The sequence below is a fragment of the Periplaneta americana genome, chromosome 2 (assembly GCF_040183065.1).
Source record: "Periplaneta americana isolate PAMFEO1 chromosome 2, P.americana_PAMFEO1_priV1, whole genome shotgun sequence".
In the NCBI taxonomy this organism is placed as follows: domain Eukaryota; kingdom Metazoa; phylum Arthropoda; class Insecta; order Blattodea; family Blattidae; genus Periplaneta; species Periplaneta americana.
Window position 1 is genome coordinate 165,620,157 of NC_091118.1, and position 19,220 is coordinate 165,639,376.

At 33.9% G+C, this 19,220-nt stretch overlaps 1 protein-coding gene across 4 annotated transcripts in view; it reads left to right on the forward strand.

Annotated features, from left to right (window-relative positions):
- The first annotated feature begins 2,285 nt into the window (after positions 1-2,285).
- Moca-cyp (nuclear cyclophilin protein Moca-cyp) overlaps positions 2,286-19,220 on the forward strand; it is a 58,814-nt gene continuing 41,879 nt past the window's right edge. For 3 of the 4 annotated variants that reach the window (XR_011331013.1, XM_069818833.1, XM_069818834.1), the window contains exons 1-3: positions 2,286-2,403; positions 2,625-2,943; positions 11,171-11,258. Coding sequence is in view for 3 of the 4 variants with exons in the window: in XM_069818833.1 (XP_069674934.1) it covers positions 2,649-2,943; positions 11,171-11,258 (383 nt within the window). In the remaining variant the exon portion in view is untranslated. Of the gene's footprint in view, positions 2,404-2,624; positions 2,944-11,170; positions 11,259-19,220 lie in introns of those variants that run through there. The other variant, XM_069818836.1, reaches the window with a different exon arrangement.

The window sequence follows — 19,220 nt, forward strand, 5'->3', positions numbered from 1 at the left end:
GTGAGTGAAGGGAAGCAATCAAGATGAATGCGAACGTGTCAACTGTGCGTAGTGTACCTGGCAGGTCTTTGGGCAGTAACCTCTGTCGACGTTGCGACAGGGAGGTAGAAACCCTTGCCCATGTCCTGGGAGCCTGTCCATACGGTGAACTTCTACGAAATACGTGGCATCTTACAGTAAGATCTATAATAGCAACTGCCTTAAGGAACAAAGGTTATTCAGTATATGAAGAAGTACACGGCATATCCAGTGAGGGCAGTAATGGAAAAATCGACATAATTGCATTTAAACCTCCCTCTCTTGAAGGTTACATCATAGACCCTACTGTGAGATTCGAATCACACGAACACCAGCCAGAAGAAGTACATGAGGAAAAAAGGAATATATATGAGCCTTCCATCAGTTTCTATAAGGACAAATACCATCTGGAATCCATCGTTATTACAGGACTAATGATAGGAGCCCATGGGACCATACCCTGGTTCCTAGTCGACTTCGTGTAAATCTTTTGGCCTGCATAAAAGTATTTTAAGAGATCTAACAATTGCAGCACTCAAAGGCTCAATAGCTATTTTCAGGCATCATACATATGGACCATGACTAATTCGCATCTCCTTGACGTTAGTTCGTTTAATATCATGTGTTTCAATATAATTCAGATTGTTATTTTTCACTCTTAACAACAATTTATCTAAGCCTCGAGGCATTTACTCTATTCTATCATGGTACTTTTTGTCGATGGCAACCTGTAATGGTTACAGGAAGAAATTAAATCAATTATTGTAATATAGTTTGTACTAATGCGAGGTAAATCATTCGTAAAGTATGGATAGTCAAATAATTTTGTAGGATTATATCTAAATAAAAATTACCAGCTGTTTGACAGCTAAAGAATGGACGACAAACAGGATAGTATAAAAATATCATATGGAAGAAGAAAAAAGAGAAAGAGCCATTATAGGATAGAGGCATCAATTTCAAGATGAACCAGAACAGATCAATAAGCCGAAGCTGTGGTTGTGGTGGCGGTATCACTTGTGCTGCCCTATTTGATGCACTGTGCATGTTCGCAAAGTTATGACCAAACCATTTGAATCATTTCTTTTTTATGCAGTTTCTAGAAGTGTATGACAACATTAATTTTGGCAATCAAAGAGTCCATTCCTTGAATGCACTCCTTGCTCTCAAATTACTTAAATTTGAATTTAATGAAATATAGTTATTGTTTTCAGTGTTGTAGTAATCTTCATTCTCTCAATTTATGTGACCAAAGAATATTGCGAAGAATTCAAAACTACATAGTATGAGGGAAAATGCCCTACAGTTTGAGTGATCAGAAGAGCTCGAAAGTATTTTTGTAACTGGAAAATAAATCATATGGTAGAAACCTCGCCTAGAGGAATATTATCTTCCTTCAAAAATGCAGATGCTGCTGTTGGTGGATCTCACCCATCCATTCTGTGTGAAAATTATTGAGTATTTAGACATGTGAGGTACGGTACATAATTTGTAAGTCTTCAAGGGTTTCTTCAGTGGAATGAAATCAATATCAGTTTCCATGTCATAATTTTTACTTTTCATTAGTTTCCTCATTTGGGTAAATGTTAAGATGGCACAACACAACAGCGAGGATTGTGACAAGGTTAGATTGGATTAGATGAGGGGATAACTAAATTACAGGAGGCTGAGGACTGTGACAAGATTAGAGTGAGTTAGGAAAGGAAGTAGTTAAGTGATAGGAGACTGAGTAGCCTAATGTGTAGAGTGGATTAAATGAGTGACTAGTTAAGTGACAGGATATCGAGAACTGTGACAAGATTAGAATGGGTTAGATTAGGGAATAGCTAACAAGCAAACATTCTGATGGGGACAGATAAAAAAACTTGACTTTTAAGGACATCACCAGTGAATTTTAGTAGGGTACCTCTTGCTCCAAACAGGAGGCCTCTCATAATCCATTGATTAATTGGAATTTTATATTTTTCTGACAGGAATAGCAGGCAGGGTTCGTAGATGGCAGAATACAAACTCAGAAGTTAAAAATATAATGCAACTATATTAATAAACGCAAATTTTATGAATTATGCATGACTAGTAGAACTGAAATTTGAATCACCCGCCATTATTGTAAAGCCCACAAACATATGTATTTAATTGACTTCAATTGCGATAGATGGCACGTCATATTGTCACTGTAAACCATCGAATTGAATATCTCACATGGAAAAACATCTTCCTAATTACATTCACAAACTCTGTGGAGTGAGTTGTGACGATGTATCCTGTTCCGGTTTACTATATTTTTAGATTGTAAAATATGGTGGTTTGTGTGTAATGGTAGTTGTTTGGGTTTCTATGTGTAGTCGTCTCATCGAGAGATTTACATTTGTTGTTGGTAAGACGGTAAGTCTCCCAGTTTTTTTTAGTAGAGCATTTGCTTAGATTATTTTGAATAATGGTCTTGTATTAGCTTTAACTTTATAAATACGAACTATGAGTATACATATGACTGGAAAGAAGATTGAGATAATGTTATAGTTACATAATTTAACAATAATTATCGTAGATCTATGATAGACAATTTGAATTTAATAAAATATATGTTGTCTCTTTTTTGTTTACAGCGTTTTAAGAATTAAAATCACATAATGACGGTAACAAAATCACTTCATCGACCACGGTGCTTTTTTGATATAGAAGTGGGTGGGCTACCCATGGGACGTATTATATTTGAGTTATTCTCAGATTTGTGTCCCATAACGTGTGAAAATTTTCGGGCTTTGTGCACCGGAGAAAAGGGTATAGGTAAGACAACAGGCAAACCGTTGCATTACAAAGGAATAATCTTCCATCGCGTAGTTCGTGATTTCATGATACAAGGAGGAGACTTTTCCGTTGGGAATGGTACTGGAGGGGAGTCAATCTACGGAGGAACGTTTGCAGGTAACAAATTAATAATATTATTACATTATACATTGTGTAAGAATGCAAAAATACAATAAAAGCCAGATGTAACGCTGCTGTCGGTGACGGGGAATGTATTTTTAACTCCCGCGGTATACCTACATAAATTATCTTCTGTATATCGGAAAGTGACCTATATGTATAATTTTACATAAAATTTATATAATCAAAAATAGAAATAAATGTCCATACCAGTTATAGACCTAATTTTTAATATGAAACACGAAATACATTAGTTACACTTTGCCGCCACCGGCATAGCTCAGTCGGCTAAGGTGCTTACCTATTAATACGAGGTTACGCTCGAGCGCGGGTTCGATTCCCGCTTGGATTGATTGTATAGTTGTCCCGGTTTTTTTCCGAAGTTTTCCCCAACCGTAAGACTCAGGAATTCGCTACCTGCTAGCATCAGGGACTGTCGAAATAAAATTGAATTCAAACGCAAACTTACTAGACACTTGGTCAGTAATTGAGATTCGTTCAGACATGGTTTCTTGTAAATAGTTCTCTTAATCTGTCAAAATATTTCAATATCTGGTAATTTCATTACTAGAATTTTGTTATTGTAACACAAGAAAGTTCTTATCATACATATTCCGAAACAAAAAATATTCTTTGTTCTTAATTACTATCACTATTACACTCCTACCACGTCATACTACTTTTGACCAATAAAACTGTACGAAAGGACGTATTTCAACCAATCATGGCTACTTATCGCACAATTTTATCGCGTCCCTAGCATTTGTTTCTTTGTTTGCCAACATTTGAAACTGCGCTGGTCTGGACGTCAAAAATATATATAAAATTACAAACCACTCCAGTCGATGCACAGCAGTTTCAAATATGACTCGCATTGGCATTCAAGAACAAGAATTAATAAAAATCACTGATCATACCACTACCGTCTGTATCTTTAAACTGCCTGCTCTATGCTAACCTTTCCGCGTAGCCAGTCACATCATAGATGGCAGCACCGAACACCGCAAGTCAACTATGAATATCTATACGTTCCACATAAGTATTATGTGTTTTAGCCCTTAATTAGATCATATTGAAGTATATAAACTTTACGTAGATGTAAAATCTTACCTGGTAAATATAATAAAGATTCCTGAAGACCAAGAACCCCAGTTTATAACTTCAGAATCTTTCTGGACGAAGGTTTTGAATGGCAAACGGAACGGGACACTTTTTGCGTTCTTCTGTTTCCTATGTTAGTTAGCAAAGGTCTAACAAATTTCTTTACCAGTAACTCACTGATTATCTGTTGGTGATTTTGCTCCCCACACATCAGCAATGTGCACTGCGTTAATGGCAAAGTGACGTAAGTAGAAATAGTTTGCACTAAGCAGCTGGACTTTTTACAATAAGGCAAAGCAGCTTCAACAAATTCCTGCAGGTGTTTGATTAAACCTACAAAGCACGGTTTAGGATACTTAAGTCCTCCCCTGTCCTGGTGACGAATTATGTCCATTAATGGTGTCGATACCTTAGGCATGGAAATATTGCTGATGCACATGTCGCAATTCACTCTTTCTTCTATCACGCGCACTAAATATCCACATACCAGAGCTTGTGAAACTGTTTGTAAATTGATATCTATCCTACAATCAGGAAGTCGAAGTTTGTCCAGAATACACAATACATGATCAGGAAGAACTTGGTCGGAACAATGATTTACGTCCCCATTGACAGAACTGTTGCCTTCTGAGTTGATGGCTGTCCCACAATAATCATATATATTGTTCGCGACATTTGCAGATTTCGAAGGTGTCATGAGCCCAGATTTGACAATTCTCTTGATTGCGAATGCTGCCGTACGTGCGTCAGTCATGTCATTGCTTCCACCACCCATTCTGACAGCACTAAATAAAGCTTCCACAGGATCGCTAGAGAATCTTCTGGTGAGGACATAAAAAAAACCATTGTCAAGAAGGTGGACTACACACTGAACCGTGGAATTAGCTGTAAACAAAAGAGCTTCAGCCGTTTCCTTTGTTAATCCTTGCAGACTGGCTCGTTTAGATTCAATCTGAATTTTCTCTATATAGTGACAGAAATCTTCTTTCAACCATTGTAGTCTTTCTTCATTTGCTGCATAGAAATGCATAGAATCAGGATTGTTTTGCCGTAGATGTTGAGTTTTATCACTTACATCATGCACTGTAAAAAATTTATACATGCATTTCATGAAATTTATTGTTGAAGTGGCGTCTGCAAAATTCAAATTAGTGACAAATCGAGTGTGATTGTCCTTCATGAACTCTATTGTGGCGGTCACCGCAGGGGAGAAAATCTGAATGGCAGAAAGAACATTCATCTTCTCGAAAGAGGTCGGTTCTATATGTTTTCTTGTCAAATATCGAACAGGCTTAACAGTCAAATCTTTCTGTAGACGATAAATTTCCTTCAAGTATTTTGAACTTATTATCCCTTTGCCATCAGCCACTTCCCTATCCAGAAATTGCGACCTCACATTTTTTATGATGTGACAATAATCGAAACTTAGAAAAAGTTGTCTCTGCGGATGGCAGGGATGTGGAACACAAGTTCGGAGTTCACCATTACCAAAATGTTTAAACATAGAATGGTTGGTTCTATGGTTATCTGTCACTAATCTCAAGACATGAAAGCCACAGTCTTCTACAGCTCTGATTACTTTTTCAGTCAATAGAAAAAGATCAGGGCCCTGTAAACTCCTCACAAGAAAATAAGCTGCTGGGATGCTGTACTTGGTTGAGAGTCCAGTCACGACAAAACAGAGTAATTTGTTTGCTAAAGTAGGATTAAGGCCAATACATTCATCATAAACCCCCTCAGCATTGACAACTCCGAAAAACTTATCACTCGCTCTATCATATAGCAACCTTTCTTTGATTGCCATTTCATCGGCTATTATAGATACTATCTTTTCCATTGGTTGGAGACTTTCACATTCAGCCCTAAGTCTGCATTTAATCAGTGGTGAAATTCCAGCATCGCAATCAGTATTTCCTATATACCTGTCTAAAGTGGAGCGCGAAGGAGCTGACAATAATTTGGAATTTCGGGCATGTTCATAACCCTTTGGGGATATTGATCTCCATGCTATACAATAGCGAATGCTCAACTCTGACCATTCCGGTTTTTTTCGTCCAAAATTATTTAATTGGTCCATTAGATATACGGCTTTGATATCCTTTTTGCCCGCAGCATCTTTCAGAGCCATGACCTTATTAATTTCAGTGTGACTATATGACTGTTTTTTTTCGTTTTGAACATCATTTTCCAATTCCATAATTTTCTTTTGTAGCCTCAGAATTTTGGAACGAAGCCTATTAATTTCTTTCGTTTGATACAGACTTGCACTATTTCTTGTATCAATATTGTCTACTTGAATGGCTACGTCACATTTAGTATTTGTAACTTCATCTTGGATATCGATTCTTGTGTCGTGAGAGATAGTTTCTGAAATAATCAAAGAGCGTACTTAAATTAAGAAATTCATACTTTTGTATTTAGGATTTTACATAAAATGAACATTTTTTAAAAATATTAAATAGGCCTACATACCGTAGTCTATGTCGATGCGAATTTCGTTCTTTGCTCTGGAGACAGCAGGTTCCTTTCGCGATTTCTTCTCTCTTGGTTGTAGGTAACACGGGTAATTTGGAAATTTGCTTGGTATGACACCAGGTTTTAAAATTTTCCTTGCACAATTTTCTCTATAGTCTTCTGTGCGAAAGTGGAGACTACAAACACGAGAATGGTCGGCGGGAATCCAACTACTACCCTTACACGCGCCTTGTCTAGAAATTGCCGAAAGCCACTTTTCTCGAAGTTCCTTAGCCGATGGTATCTCATGATATCGTATACCTTTAGACTGAGAACTTCGTTGATTCGATTTACATAATGGCACACAACAATTTACCATTTTCAAAAACCGAAAATAACACTAAAATAATGAATGCACAACCACGTGCAAGACATGTGCTATTAGTACTGATGCGGTGTTCACTAGTGTACTCTGACGGCAGATTGTAGAAATACTTCTGCACGCAACTTTCCATACAAAACTTAAGCATAGAGCAGGCAGTTTAAAGATACAGACGGTAGTGGATCATACCTATGCATCTTCTGAAATCCGATTTACAAATAAATGAAGAGCACCATTCGGAAATCCTAAATAAGTTGAATACACCATGTAGGCCTAAATCAACGAGTTCCACTTCTATTATGCACACGTCCAATATAACATCAATTGAACCACCAACCACATTCAAATTTGAAAATTGTACATTCAATAATTATTCCTTTTAAAATTATTTTTTATGTCCTTGTGTTAATTAAAACTTTTCTAACACTTGTGTATATTAGTTAGGTTATGTTATAGCTTCTGCTCTGAGAGGATAAAAAGAACTTCTGCTATATGATATTATGGATAGTCACGTATCAGAGATTGGTTAATATTAAGATTTATTGAATAGTAATCATTACAGTGTCTGTATAAAGACACTACTGCCATCTAGCATGCATCTAGCGTAATATTTGTAATGTTGAGATGGTACAATAATACATTTGAAGACAGTTGTATTTTCGTAAGTCAATTAATATTTTATTGTATTGGAGTACTTCGTTACTTCTAATCTTTATATACTTTCTTCTAATCGTGTTATAGTCAATTAAATCCCACTCGAGTTTTGATTTTCTCTAGATAAATCTGCTGGTGTTCCACTCGCAGATTTATCGATAAAATCAAAACGTCTAGTGAGATTACTGTTGATAAATTGTCTAGCTTTCATTAATCAGGTAATCTTTTCGTACTTTGATTTTTATTGTAATTGTAAACTTAATATTGATTGTAATTTTATTCTTCATATTGTAGTTGTAATCCCCTGGTAGAGGGGCAGAGAAGGCCTGACGGCCTTATCTCTACCAGATTAAATAAATAAATAAATATTAAATACTAATGCCAGGTAATTATGGCCAATCCTCAGCCTCATCTCGCTATCACCAATCCCCACGACGCTAAATAACCTAGTAGTTGATACAGCGTCGTTAAATAGCCTAATTAAACTTTGCCACTGCTCAAACCACTGTAAGCCTAGAACTACCTAACTTACTTTCAAATCTAAGTGAGAATTTCAAATGGGACTGTAAGTTATATAATTATTGTTTTACATTGTGTACATTGCAAGCAAACTACAAGAAATACAGAATTTTCACCATTGATGCGAAAGAAATTCATAAAATTGATATTCTCTGATAAATATATTTTTTTTCGACATACATTCCACCGTGATCTATCGGTTTGTGCTGTACTTATCAGGCTTTTATTGTATACCAAATAGTTTTTGACAGTAAGCATAACAGTAAAGTTGATAAATAAGGTCTAATGTTGCATTCAACATTTATTTATAATTCTCCACACAGTATACATTTTCATTGTTGAAGATCAGATTTAACGAAGGAAAAACTTAACAAGATATGTCTGACTTGTTTATTATTAAAGCAGCGTCACTAGTGACAAGGCCATACAAGCTATGTGTAACAAAAGAGAATCGAAATGTTGGTAATAAAATTCGTGATTACAGTCTTTAACGATTCATTGCTCTAGTCAAATAAAAGATTTACAGAGCAAAACAGCAGTGCTTTTAATGCACTAAAAGAAAATGCACTTTTTCGAGAATATCATAAGATCATAACATATTGCAGTGAAATGACGGAGAAATATGATGTGGTCCAGGGAATACCATTGAAAAAGACAGTATGTCTAATTGATACTAATGTAACTCCTTATCAAACCCCGCCTAATCTTATCACTAGAGCTGGAATTCATATGTACAGACTCAGAAACAAAATTTTCCAAGTTCCATGCTTACTGAGCATGCGCAGTATGTTATAACTGGAACTTGGAAAAGTCAGTTGGCCAGATTTTGTTTCTGGGTCAGGTCTCTGTTACGTTTCAGAATTTTGTGAATCAGGCTTAAAAATCCTAACCAATACCACATCCATTCAGGTATACTCAATGTTATTCTTAACTTTTACTACATATAAATCCCAGCTCTTCTTATCATTGACTCTAATATATCTCCTCACCAAACCTTACCTAACGTCTCTAACAGTAGCACTACCTCTCAGTAATGTTGTGACCGAGGGAGGGAGAAAGAAAAAAATTTCTCCTAGTAACAACGTCACAGATGAATATCATACACATATGAGGAGCATCGTTTCAAAACGTATTAAGTCCCCCAGTGGACGAAATTAAATTTGTTACTTTCTATTTATTTATCTTTCATACTGTGAAGTCTGATGGTTCCAAGTCGTCATATTTGTAAACTGTTAAACCAGTACTTAAAAATGGTTTTGTGTAGTGTTTTGAAAACTTTCTCCGGTTTACGAGTAATCCAGTTTTTCGTCGTTCATGTAAAAAAAATTGTAAGGGGCACATAATACGTTTTGAAACGATGCTCCTCGTATATTGGTGACATTGCATACTTGGTTGTCATCGTAATAGCACGGATGAAAGCTGCGATCCCTAATTCTCCTGTTTAGCAGGAAAGAAATCCAATTTGGTATCAACCCAAGCAGGATTCGAACCCACATCTGAATGCAACCTTATAACACAAGTCCCACTCAATAACCTCCAGACAATGCCAGTGACATTTTCGTTCTTTGATGTTGCAAAATTGTATACTGTTAAAGACTTTTTTATTTTGTGTATGTTTAAACACATTTTTTTTTGTCAGTTTGCCTGAATTCTTGAATCTACAAGGTCATTCTTTTCGTCCACTGCAGCTAACATCAAATGTCAAGTCGTATTGTCAGACAAGGGCTTTTTTTTTGGCTGTCTGTCTGTGGCTATTCTTTCTACATTATGGATGGTGAACTCGTATTGTAAACAGTGCAGTCAGCAGCAACTAAGGTAGCAGGAGAAGCTAACTCTCTGGAAGAGGCTGTTTCCCAATGCTGCTCTACATGATCTCTCCATTGTCTTTTCTAACTTGATGTATCCTCCACTATATTGCTGATTTGTAACTCATTTTTGATGGTCTCATTTAAGATATGATCTCTTTGGGTAACCCCCAGTAGTGATCTAAGAAAACGTATTTGTTGAGCTTCTATGTTTTTTTAACTGTCCCAGTTTCAGATCCATACACGAGCATTGGTTTGGCTATTGACTTACGTAGTCTTAGTTGCAGAGCCTTTGACATTTAAATAACATAAAAAATCAAAAGAGAGGTGAGGTAGAACCTCACACATAACAATTTACAATTTAACCCGAGCACTACAGATGCTGTATGTATATTCACTGCTGCTGATATATGATTTAGGAACTTGATATAATGCATTATATACTGTATGTATTTTTTTAATAACTTACATCTATAACCTAAATGTTTCTGCAAACTTTGTAACTTCCGATGTGGTTTTCATTAAAATGCCATGTATGTATATCGCGTATCCCCCTTGTCAGTCAGTATGAAAAATATCCGAACAAAACTGAATGAATTATTTATTAGGAATAGTAAATTGATTATGAAAATTATATGTTAATGTTAATGAAGTATGTTACTGATAAACATGATATTGATATTTGTGCCTGTATAGTTTGTTCTGTCACATGAAAGTCCTTGCTTGTTGCCCATAACTCCTAGCTTAATATCAAAATCTATTGACATAATGACAACCTTTTACCTTTCCTTCTCCAACACATTACAGTTATCGCATATCTTGACAACTACCAGTGTTGCCATTGACTTCATGCTTCAAGTATGTATATGAGTTCGATTAAAGTTAGGTGGAAACAGTTTAACATCCCTATATTGTTATAGCATAAAGGTACACAGAATTGCGCCTTATCACATACATAGTATTTTTGAGACTGGTATACAGGACTGTACAAAACAGAGCAGAAGTGACAACAGGTTTTTAAATAATACATACACAAAGATTCCTTAAATGCATCATCCTATGTGCTGCAGTAAGATTTCTTATTGTAAGTGATTATAAAATATTGATCAGGAGACATTTATAAGCAAAGGTTTTCTTATGATGGAACAAAGTATATAATTATTATAGTTTGCTAGCATGTGTGTTTGCAGGTGTTCTTTTCCTTCCTTCCTTCCTTCCTTCCTTCCTTCCTTCCTTCCTTCCTTCCTTCCTTTCTTTTTGCCAGACTATTTTCATGTGCTACACATGTATTTTGATTTCTTTCTTTCAGATGAAAATTTCGAACTTAAACATGACAAACCATTCCTACTCTCAATGGCAAACCGAGGAAAAGACACTAATGGATCTCAGTTTTTTGTGTAAGTTTATCTGTTACTTATAATAATTGACACAGTCGTTTGTTTAAAATACAAGCTGCTATATTAAAATAATGAAATTGTTAGCAATATACAGTTGTTGACTCAAATAGTGTAGAGACAAGCACTTTAATTCTTTCTTATGTAATTTTAAATTGACAGTGTTGAGTATGAATCTCTGACATGTTGGAGACCTTTAAAATACTATGGAATGTCATTCAACAAAGTTACGATATGCAAACAGAACTTGATGTTACATTTAAAGAAAATAGAAGTTCTAGAATAACCCTTTTGTATAAATTATAATATTGAAGGAAACTTGAAGTGAAGATCGTATGCAATTTAAGTATTTTTCATTATTATTTAGTACACCTACACCTACTTATGTGAGCATTTTGCGTGATCTATTCTCCATTATTATTTGTTTATCCTTATCAAATATTTCTACTGCATTTTTTATATGTCACCTTTCTGTTTTTGTGTCCAAGTCTCCATATAAGTATCAGGAGATTTCTATTTGTCTAGTAATTCGTAAAATACTGTGTTTTTTCCTTCCTCTCATGCTCTAGTGTTATTCACATGTAAAATGATACATTCATGTCTGTTTTCGTTCTTGATACTATAGTTCTTTTAATTACTTCTATTTCTGACCTCCATTTTCTACTGCTAATATGACAACACCACAACATGATCCTTTATGCTAGATTACTTCATTGTAGATCATTGTCTAGTCTCACATGCTTTAATTTAATATAAAAATGGTATTTATAAATTTTGATTCTTTATTACATGACTTCATTATTGTTCGTTGCTGTGAGTGTTGAGTTTAAAAAGAGACTTTTCAGATGTATACTTAATCATTATATTATTTAGTATTATTGTGGCCTAGTCAATACTCTCGTGAACTGCAACTATTCTTTAGTACCACATCCACTTTCGAAGTAATCTCCTGCACTTATGTACATTGTGCTCCAGCCAGAATTAATGCAGTTATTGGTAACAGTCTAGAAAGACTTTTGTAGGAATAGACAAAAGGATTTGTGTTGCAGATGTTACCAGTTCCCATACCAAAGAGAACCTACATCCGTGAAGTTGGTCTTTCATATGAAGATATTTGAAAAAAAAAATTGCAGAATGGTAACTTGTGGGGGTATGGAGGATGTGACAATGTTGTGTTCTCTTCGTTTAGCCATCCCACTTTGGGCAAGAACAGATGTATGTGTTGGGGCATTTCAAGTAACAGGAGATAATAAATTCTTGCTTTGCTACAATTCTGATTGTTTCCAATGAGTTGACTGACATAGACATTGCAAGTTGCTCATATATAATTGAGTAATTTACTGGACTTAGGTCATTTTGCATTCGTGCATATATGCCCTTCTTCCTGTAAATCCCACTGTAGCACCGTCGGAAATGAACTTTACATGCAAAATTTCCAGACAGCTTTTCTTCTTCATTGTTAGGACAACCTGAAAAAGATCTTTGCCATATACTAATTTGGTCCATACACGCTATCCATAGGGATTAAACTTGTCTATAAGTTGATTGGAATAATCCCCTTCAAACTTTAGGAGCCGATGAACAGTTTCTTTTGTGTGTACAACTATTTTCAGTTCAGACATCTTTGAAGGGTATGCATTGAAATATTTGCTTTCTTATACATGGGATCATTAATGATGACATACAGTAGAACCCCTTTTTAACGAATCTCTGGAGGATTACTTTTCTTTTCCTTAAAAGGGGCTTTACTTGAAATGGGAAGGAGAAGCTAAATAACTAGTACTAACATTAGACTATACTAGTGTCTTGTGCAGCAAATGCTGCAAACTAAGTTCATTAGACGTTCAAATAAACATTTTTCAAATTTATTTTCAACAAGAATACCAGACATTCGGAAAGTTATTTGCTTCCATAACAATGAAAGATACTGTCTCGAGCCAATACTGAAGAGAACCACGCATATAAATATCTACACCGCACCGCCATTAAATATATGAAAAAGACCCAACTCCACTTGATTAATAATTATAAAAATATTTGATTTTTAATAATATTATCTTACGTAAGTTTTATAGCTTTCAGTAAAATATACTATATATACTATATAGCCGCCACTCAGTAAAATATAGAAATCAAAATCTAATTTAAGTTATTCTCTACATCTACTTATATAACCCCAAAACGTTTCACTTTCATATCATCAATATAGCATTAATATGTATAATTAATGAAAAATAGTCGCATCATGGCATTAACTACAATAATATTTCATTTCTGATGATAATAATGTCATCAAACCACCTCAAGTTTTGTAGTTTTTAATATCCAATACACAGCTGTACCCAGAAAATTACACACCACAGAATCGAACCTGTAAATTATTTTTAGTAAGTTATGTTTTTAATAACCTATTTAATTTGAGCTCTAAATATGTCAGCATTCTTGCAGATCATAGCCTTCGGTGTAATATTGTTTACTGTAGTATGTGTTTTGTTTTATTCTGAAATGCAACACGGCTGACTTGATGCTCGCTTCGCTTCTCCTTTACAAAAAAGCGAAGGGTATATCAAGTCGGCCGTGAATGCTATTAGGTAGTTCTCAAAACTGACGACAAATGGATTTTGGAAAATAGGAAAATTATGTTTAAAAATTGACATTTCACTGAAAACTACTATTTTTCCGAAAAACTTTGAGTTCCAAGCTTCAAAATGAGGGGTCATTCATTAAAATCCGTCCAGCTGTTTGTAATTTCCATTACAAGTTCAAATTATAATAATAATAATAATATTTATTAATACTATACACTTGAGCTACATTAGGCATTGCAGCCCGAAAGAGCAGAAGCTCGTGCTCGGGCGCAGTTCAGATCAGTTATACAAAATATATCACAAAATTACGAGAGTTCATTGAGCACAATCACATTAATAAATGGTAAAATACATACAGCATGTAATAACAGGGTCTATATACAAATAGAAAATACAGAAGTACATGAATATTAGAGTAACAATTTTAACTCAATTAGCTTAAACAATTAAATAATTAATCTGATTTGTTTCTTAAATCTATGTGTGTTAAGTGTACTTAGCTCAGGGTAAGCTCTAATTAATGTATTATATATTTTGGGTCCAAAATTTCTGCTGTGTTTTAATCCAGCAGTTGTGTGGCATTTGGGAGTATTTAGAAAGAAACTGTAGTTTTATCTCGTCTGGTATTCATGAGGATCATATTTAAATTTATTGTGGTTTTTATGGAAGTAAATCAGCAATTTTTGTTTATAAATTTGTTCTAGATTTGATACGCCAAATTCCTGAAAAATTCATTTTGTTGGGTAATCAAAAGGTTTATATAGACAAATTTTTATAATTCTTTTTTGGAGCAGATTTAAAGGACGGAGAGTCGATTTTGCCATTCCTCCCCAACCTAAAATACCATACTGAATTATTGATTGAAACAGAGCTAAGTACACAGTACGCAGAACATAAACAGGTAAATAAGAGCGTAGAATGGAAAATTTGTGGATTGTTTTACGCAATCTGTTACACAGAAAGGAGATATGCTTGTCCCATTTTAAATGTTGGTCAATAATAATGCCTAAATATTTAACTTGTGAGGATATACTCAAAGCGTTACATGAGCAAGTAGGTAGGTTACAATCATGTATAGTTATACTTATATTATTATTTATTTCTAGTTGCTCAAGGCCATGTGATGTTAATGAAAATGGTATTAATTTTGTTTTAGAAACGTTCAAAGAAAGTAAGTGAGCATCCAGCCATTCTTTAATAATATTAATACCACTGTTAGAATTTTGATAAGTTTCATTCCAATTCGAACCGCTAAATATAACCACAGTATCATCAGCATAAGAATACAGAGTACCAGAATATTTCTCAATGTCAATTTTAAGTAAATCGTTGATATATATTAAAAACAAAACAGGACCTAAAATCGTCCCCTGAGGTACACCTATATCAATGTTACGTGATTTACTAAGGTGATCATTTATTTTAGTTGCTTGAGTTCTGTTACTTAAGTAAGATTTAAATAATTTTAAAGCAATTCCATTAATTCCTAATCTATCCATTTTATTCAAAAGTATACTGTGATTGACCGTATCGAAAGCTTTTTGTAAGTCTAGAAAAATTCCTAGACATTTATTTCCTACATCTAATTCTTGAATTATTTTTGAGGTAACTGCCATAATAGCATCATCAGTGCACAAATTTTTTCTGAAACCAAATTGATTATCATTTAGTAGTTTATTTTTTTCTAAAAATGTTATTAACCGTGTTTTTATACATTTTTCAAATACCTTAGAGAGACTGGGTAATAGTGAAATGGGTCTGTAATTATTAAGATTACTTTTGTCACCAGACTTGTGAATTGGTATCACCACAGCATGTTTTAGGGCTGAGGGAAATACACCTTGAGATATGCACAAATTAAATATAAAGGCAAGTGGTTTAGAAATAGCTTCGATAATAAGTTTCAGGGTATTTGTTGTAATACCATCAATACCAGGAGCCACATTATTTTTTAAACTTAATGATTTCACATTCGTTTACAGGAAACATAAACATAGATGATATACTTTTATTATAAAGCTTATAGTGATGAGTACCAAATACTTTCTTTTTTATATTAGATACGATGTCATGACTTACATTAGTAAAATGATCGTTAAATTCATTTGCGATAGTTTCCTTATTTTCAATTGTTATTCCATTTCGACTTATAATTGTCTTTAATATACTATTTTTATTACATTGGGTGTCAGTAGCTTCGTTTATGGTCTTCCAAAATTGCTTTGGATTATTTTCATTTTTGTTAAATTTTTCAGAATAATATTTGATTCTCTGATTTCTTATTACATTAGTGAGAATATTTCTATATTTTCTGTAGTAATTTAATAAAACATTGTTTTGTGGGTCTCGTTTAACTTGCTTAGCTAACTTATCCCTAGATCGTATTGATTTAACAATACCTGTGGTAATCCAAGGTTTAATTTTTTTGTACTTACTTGAGAATTTGAGAGGGACATGATTAGAATATTTACAAATTAGGTTACAGAGTATTTTATAAAAATTATCGAAACATGTATCTGCGTCTTCATTGTAGAATATAGATTCCCAATTAATATTATTAATATTTGATATTAGGCTTTTATGGTTTATAATTAGCTTATAATTGTCCGAAGGTTCAGTGGCTTCTCTGCTAATACTTTTATTACTGATTGACAACAATGCAAAAGTCATATAATGATCTGTTATTGCGCTTGCATATACTCCAGGTATAAAATTTAAGTTATTTCCCGTTTTTAGGAAAATATGGTCAAGACATGAATTGGATGATGGACGAGTAATGGAATTTAAGTATTTCACGTATCCATATTCATGCATGATATTTAAATACGTGTTGCCAAAATTATCTAATCTATTTTCTAAAATTTGAATGTTTATGTCACCAAGAATAACATGGTTGTTTAAATCTTTGTATATTGACAAGAAGCTTTCAAAATTTTTCAGAAATTCATTTTTGCATAGTTTTGGAGATCTGTAAATTGCAGTTAGGTTAACAAGAGTATCATTAATAAGTGTTAATTGAAAATGTATAGCGTTGCAATGGGAAATGTCAATATCACTTAAAGACACTACGATGTTTTCCTTGGAATATACAACTATACCATCACATTTATTATACTTATTACTTTTAACAAATTTTTTATAACCATTAATATCATAGCCAGAGTCATGATATATTATATATATATATATATATATATATATATATATATATATATATAGATTATATACCAAACATTATAATCATTTAATTAGGCCTACAATTATCATTTACAATAAATTTCATTATCACATTTTCTAACTATTCAAATGGTGAGGCACGAATGCTTTTCCATTTGGTTGAACCCAAATCATACTGAAACTCGGCAGTAAAAATTTATTCTTTCTTTTTCATTATTCCCCATAATGAAATAGTTGGCAAATCATGCTTTTTTTTTTTTTTTTTCCATATGTGATAGCGTTATTTGAGGATTAGGCTCAATGTCCCTTGTTATTTTCATTTCTGTCTGACAGTTAATTTATTCTGGTTAATCATCATTATAACGATGCATAAACAGCATAAACTAACAAAAGAACTTGGATACAGGATGCACACAACTTGTGAGAACAAAACAAGCAAAGCAAGACCATAAAGAACTATAAAGAATAATGCTGCTGCATAGCACCACATTGCTATCAACTGAGATGCAGTATCAAATATGCTGTACTATTGACTATTGAAAGTCGATTCGATATTTTGGGCTTCATTATCACAAAAATCCACTTGAAGAATAATCCTTAAAAGTGAGATTTTCCTTAACCAGTTTCCTTAAAAGCAGAAATTAATTACATTATTTTTATGGTAATTTGACTGGGACTTTATAGATTATTCCTTAAAAATGGGAATGTTAAAATGGAGTTTTACTGTAATTTATTTTGAAGTGACAGTGATGTCAGTATCCTTATCACCATATGTCCTGTTTTGTGATAGAAGAGGTTGAATGAAGACAGACTGTTGGCCTTTATTAAGGAGTTTAGTCTCAGATATTTCATTTCAAGCCCTCTAGAATTTCTTGTGAGGTATTTTATTTTCAGGCTCTTTGTGCTACGTCCAAATTTCGATCTGGCCGAGAAATTACTGACAAATTGTCTGGAGCCCTCTGGAAGAGACAAGGTTCTTTATGTACCATACTGTTTATATAGTGTTCTGCACTGTTGTGACATCTTCACCATATACTAGACTGATACTTTTGTATAACTTTCGAGAGAGTTTCATAGGTAATACTGTTCAAATGCTGACATAAAGAACTTTGTTACGACCACTGTAACATAGTTTACAATGATGTGCACGGATTGATAATTTGTCAATGGGTAGCATTATGTCCACATTATTCTGGGTTACAGTGCACAAAGCTCAATGCAACTGTCTTGCGAAATTATTGAACTTACTCACAAGAAAGTCTCTACAGGGTGAGACATCTTGCTGCAGTGAGATGTGGGAAGGAACTTTCTGTAGCCAAGGTTGGTGATCCAGAACTTTTGTTGCTGTTGGTCAACCATGTAGGATTATAAATTACAGCATATTGTTGCACTGTTGTTGAAAATATCAAAGAGATCAGCGTAGTTGCCAGTGCGTGTGAACTTAAGAATATAGCTTTAAGAATAATTTTAAACTGTCCATCATGGAAAAGTGAGAAGACTATTGAAAGCAAGGAGTGAGAGATTTTGATCAACGTAATTACAGAGTGTAATAAAGAAGCAAGGAGGAAAAAATGTACATTTCTTGTGATGTGAATCATAGAGTACTAAAATTTGCGGGTATTTATTTATTTATTTATTCTGGTGTAGTTAAGACCATCAGGCCTTCTCTTCCACAACACCAGGAATACAAATACAATAATATAGAAAAACAGAGAAAAAACACTACCTATAAACAAAGTAAAGCCACACAAAAATATACACAGGTTGCAGTCACACAAACTTTAAATGAGTGATTAAGTATCATAATTAATTGTATCCTAACTAATTAACTAATATAAAAAGAAACTTGCAATTTTAATCTGGATTCAAAAAGAAAAAGAAAACACAAATCAATACTTCTAGCAATACCTAAAAACATTAACTAAGACAAAATTTTCCAATTTAATTTTTAATTGTGATAAAGTCCAGCAGTCCCTGACGTCATTAGGTAACGAATTCCAGAGGCGAGGTATTTCTACAGTATAGGAAGATGAGTATAAAGATGTTCTATGATGAGGGATAGAAAGAAGTGCTTGATGTCGGTTTCGAAGAGTTGTAAGAAATTGAAAGCGCGATAACAGATAATTCAGAGTAGAAGTATGCATGATTCTAAACAGAAGAGACAGTGAATGTATTGTTCTTTGTTCCTTCAGATGCACCC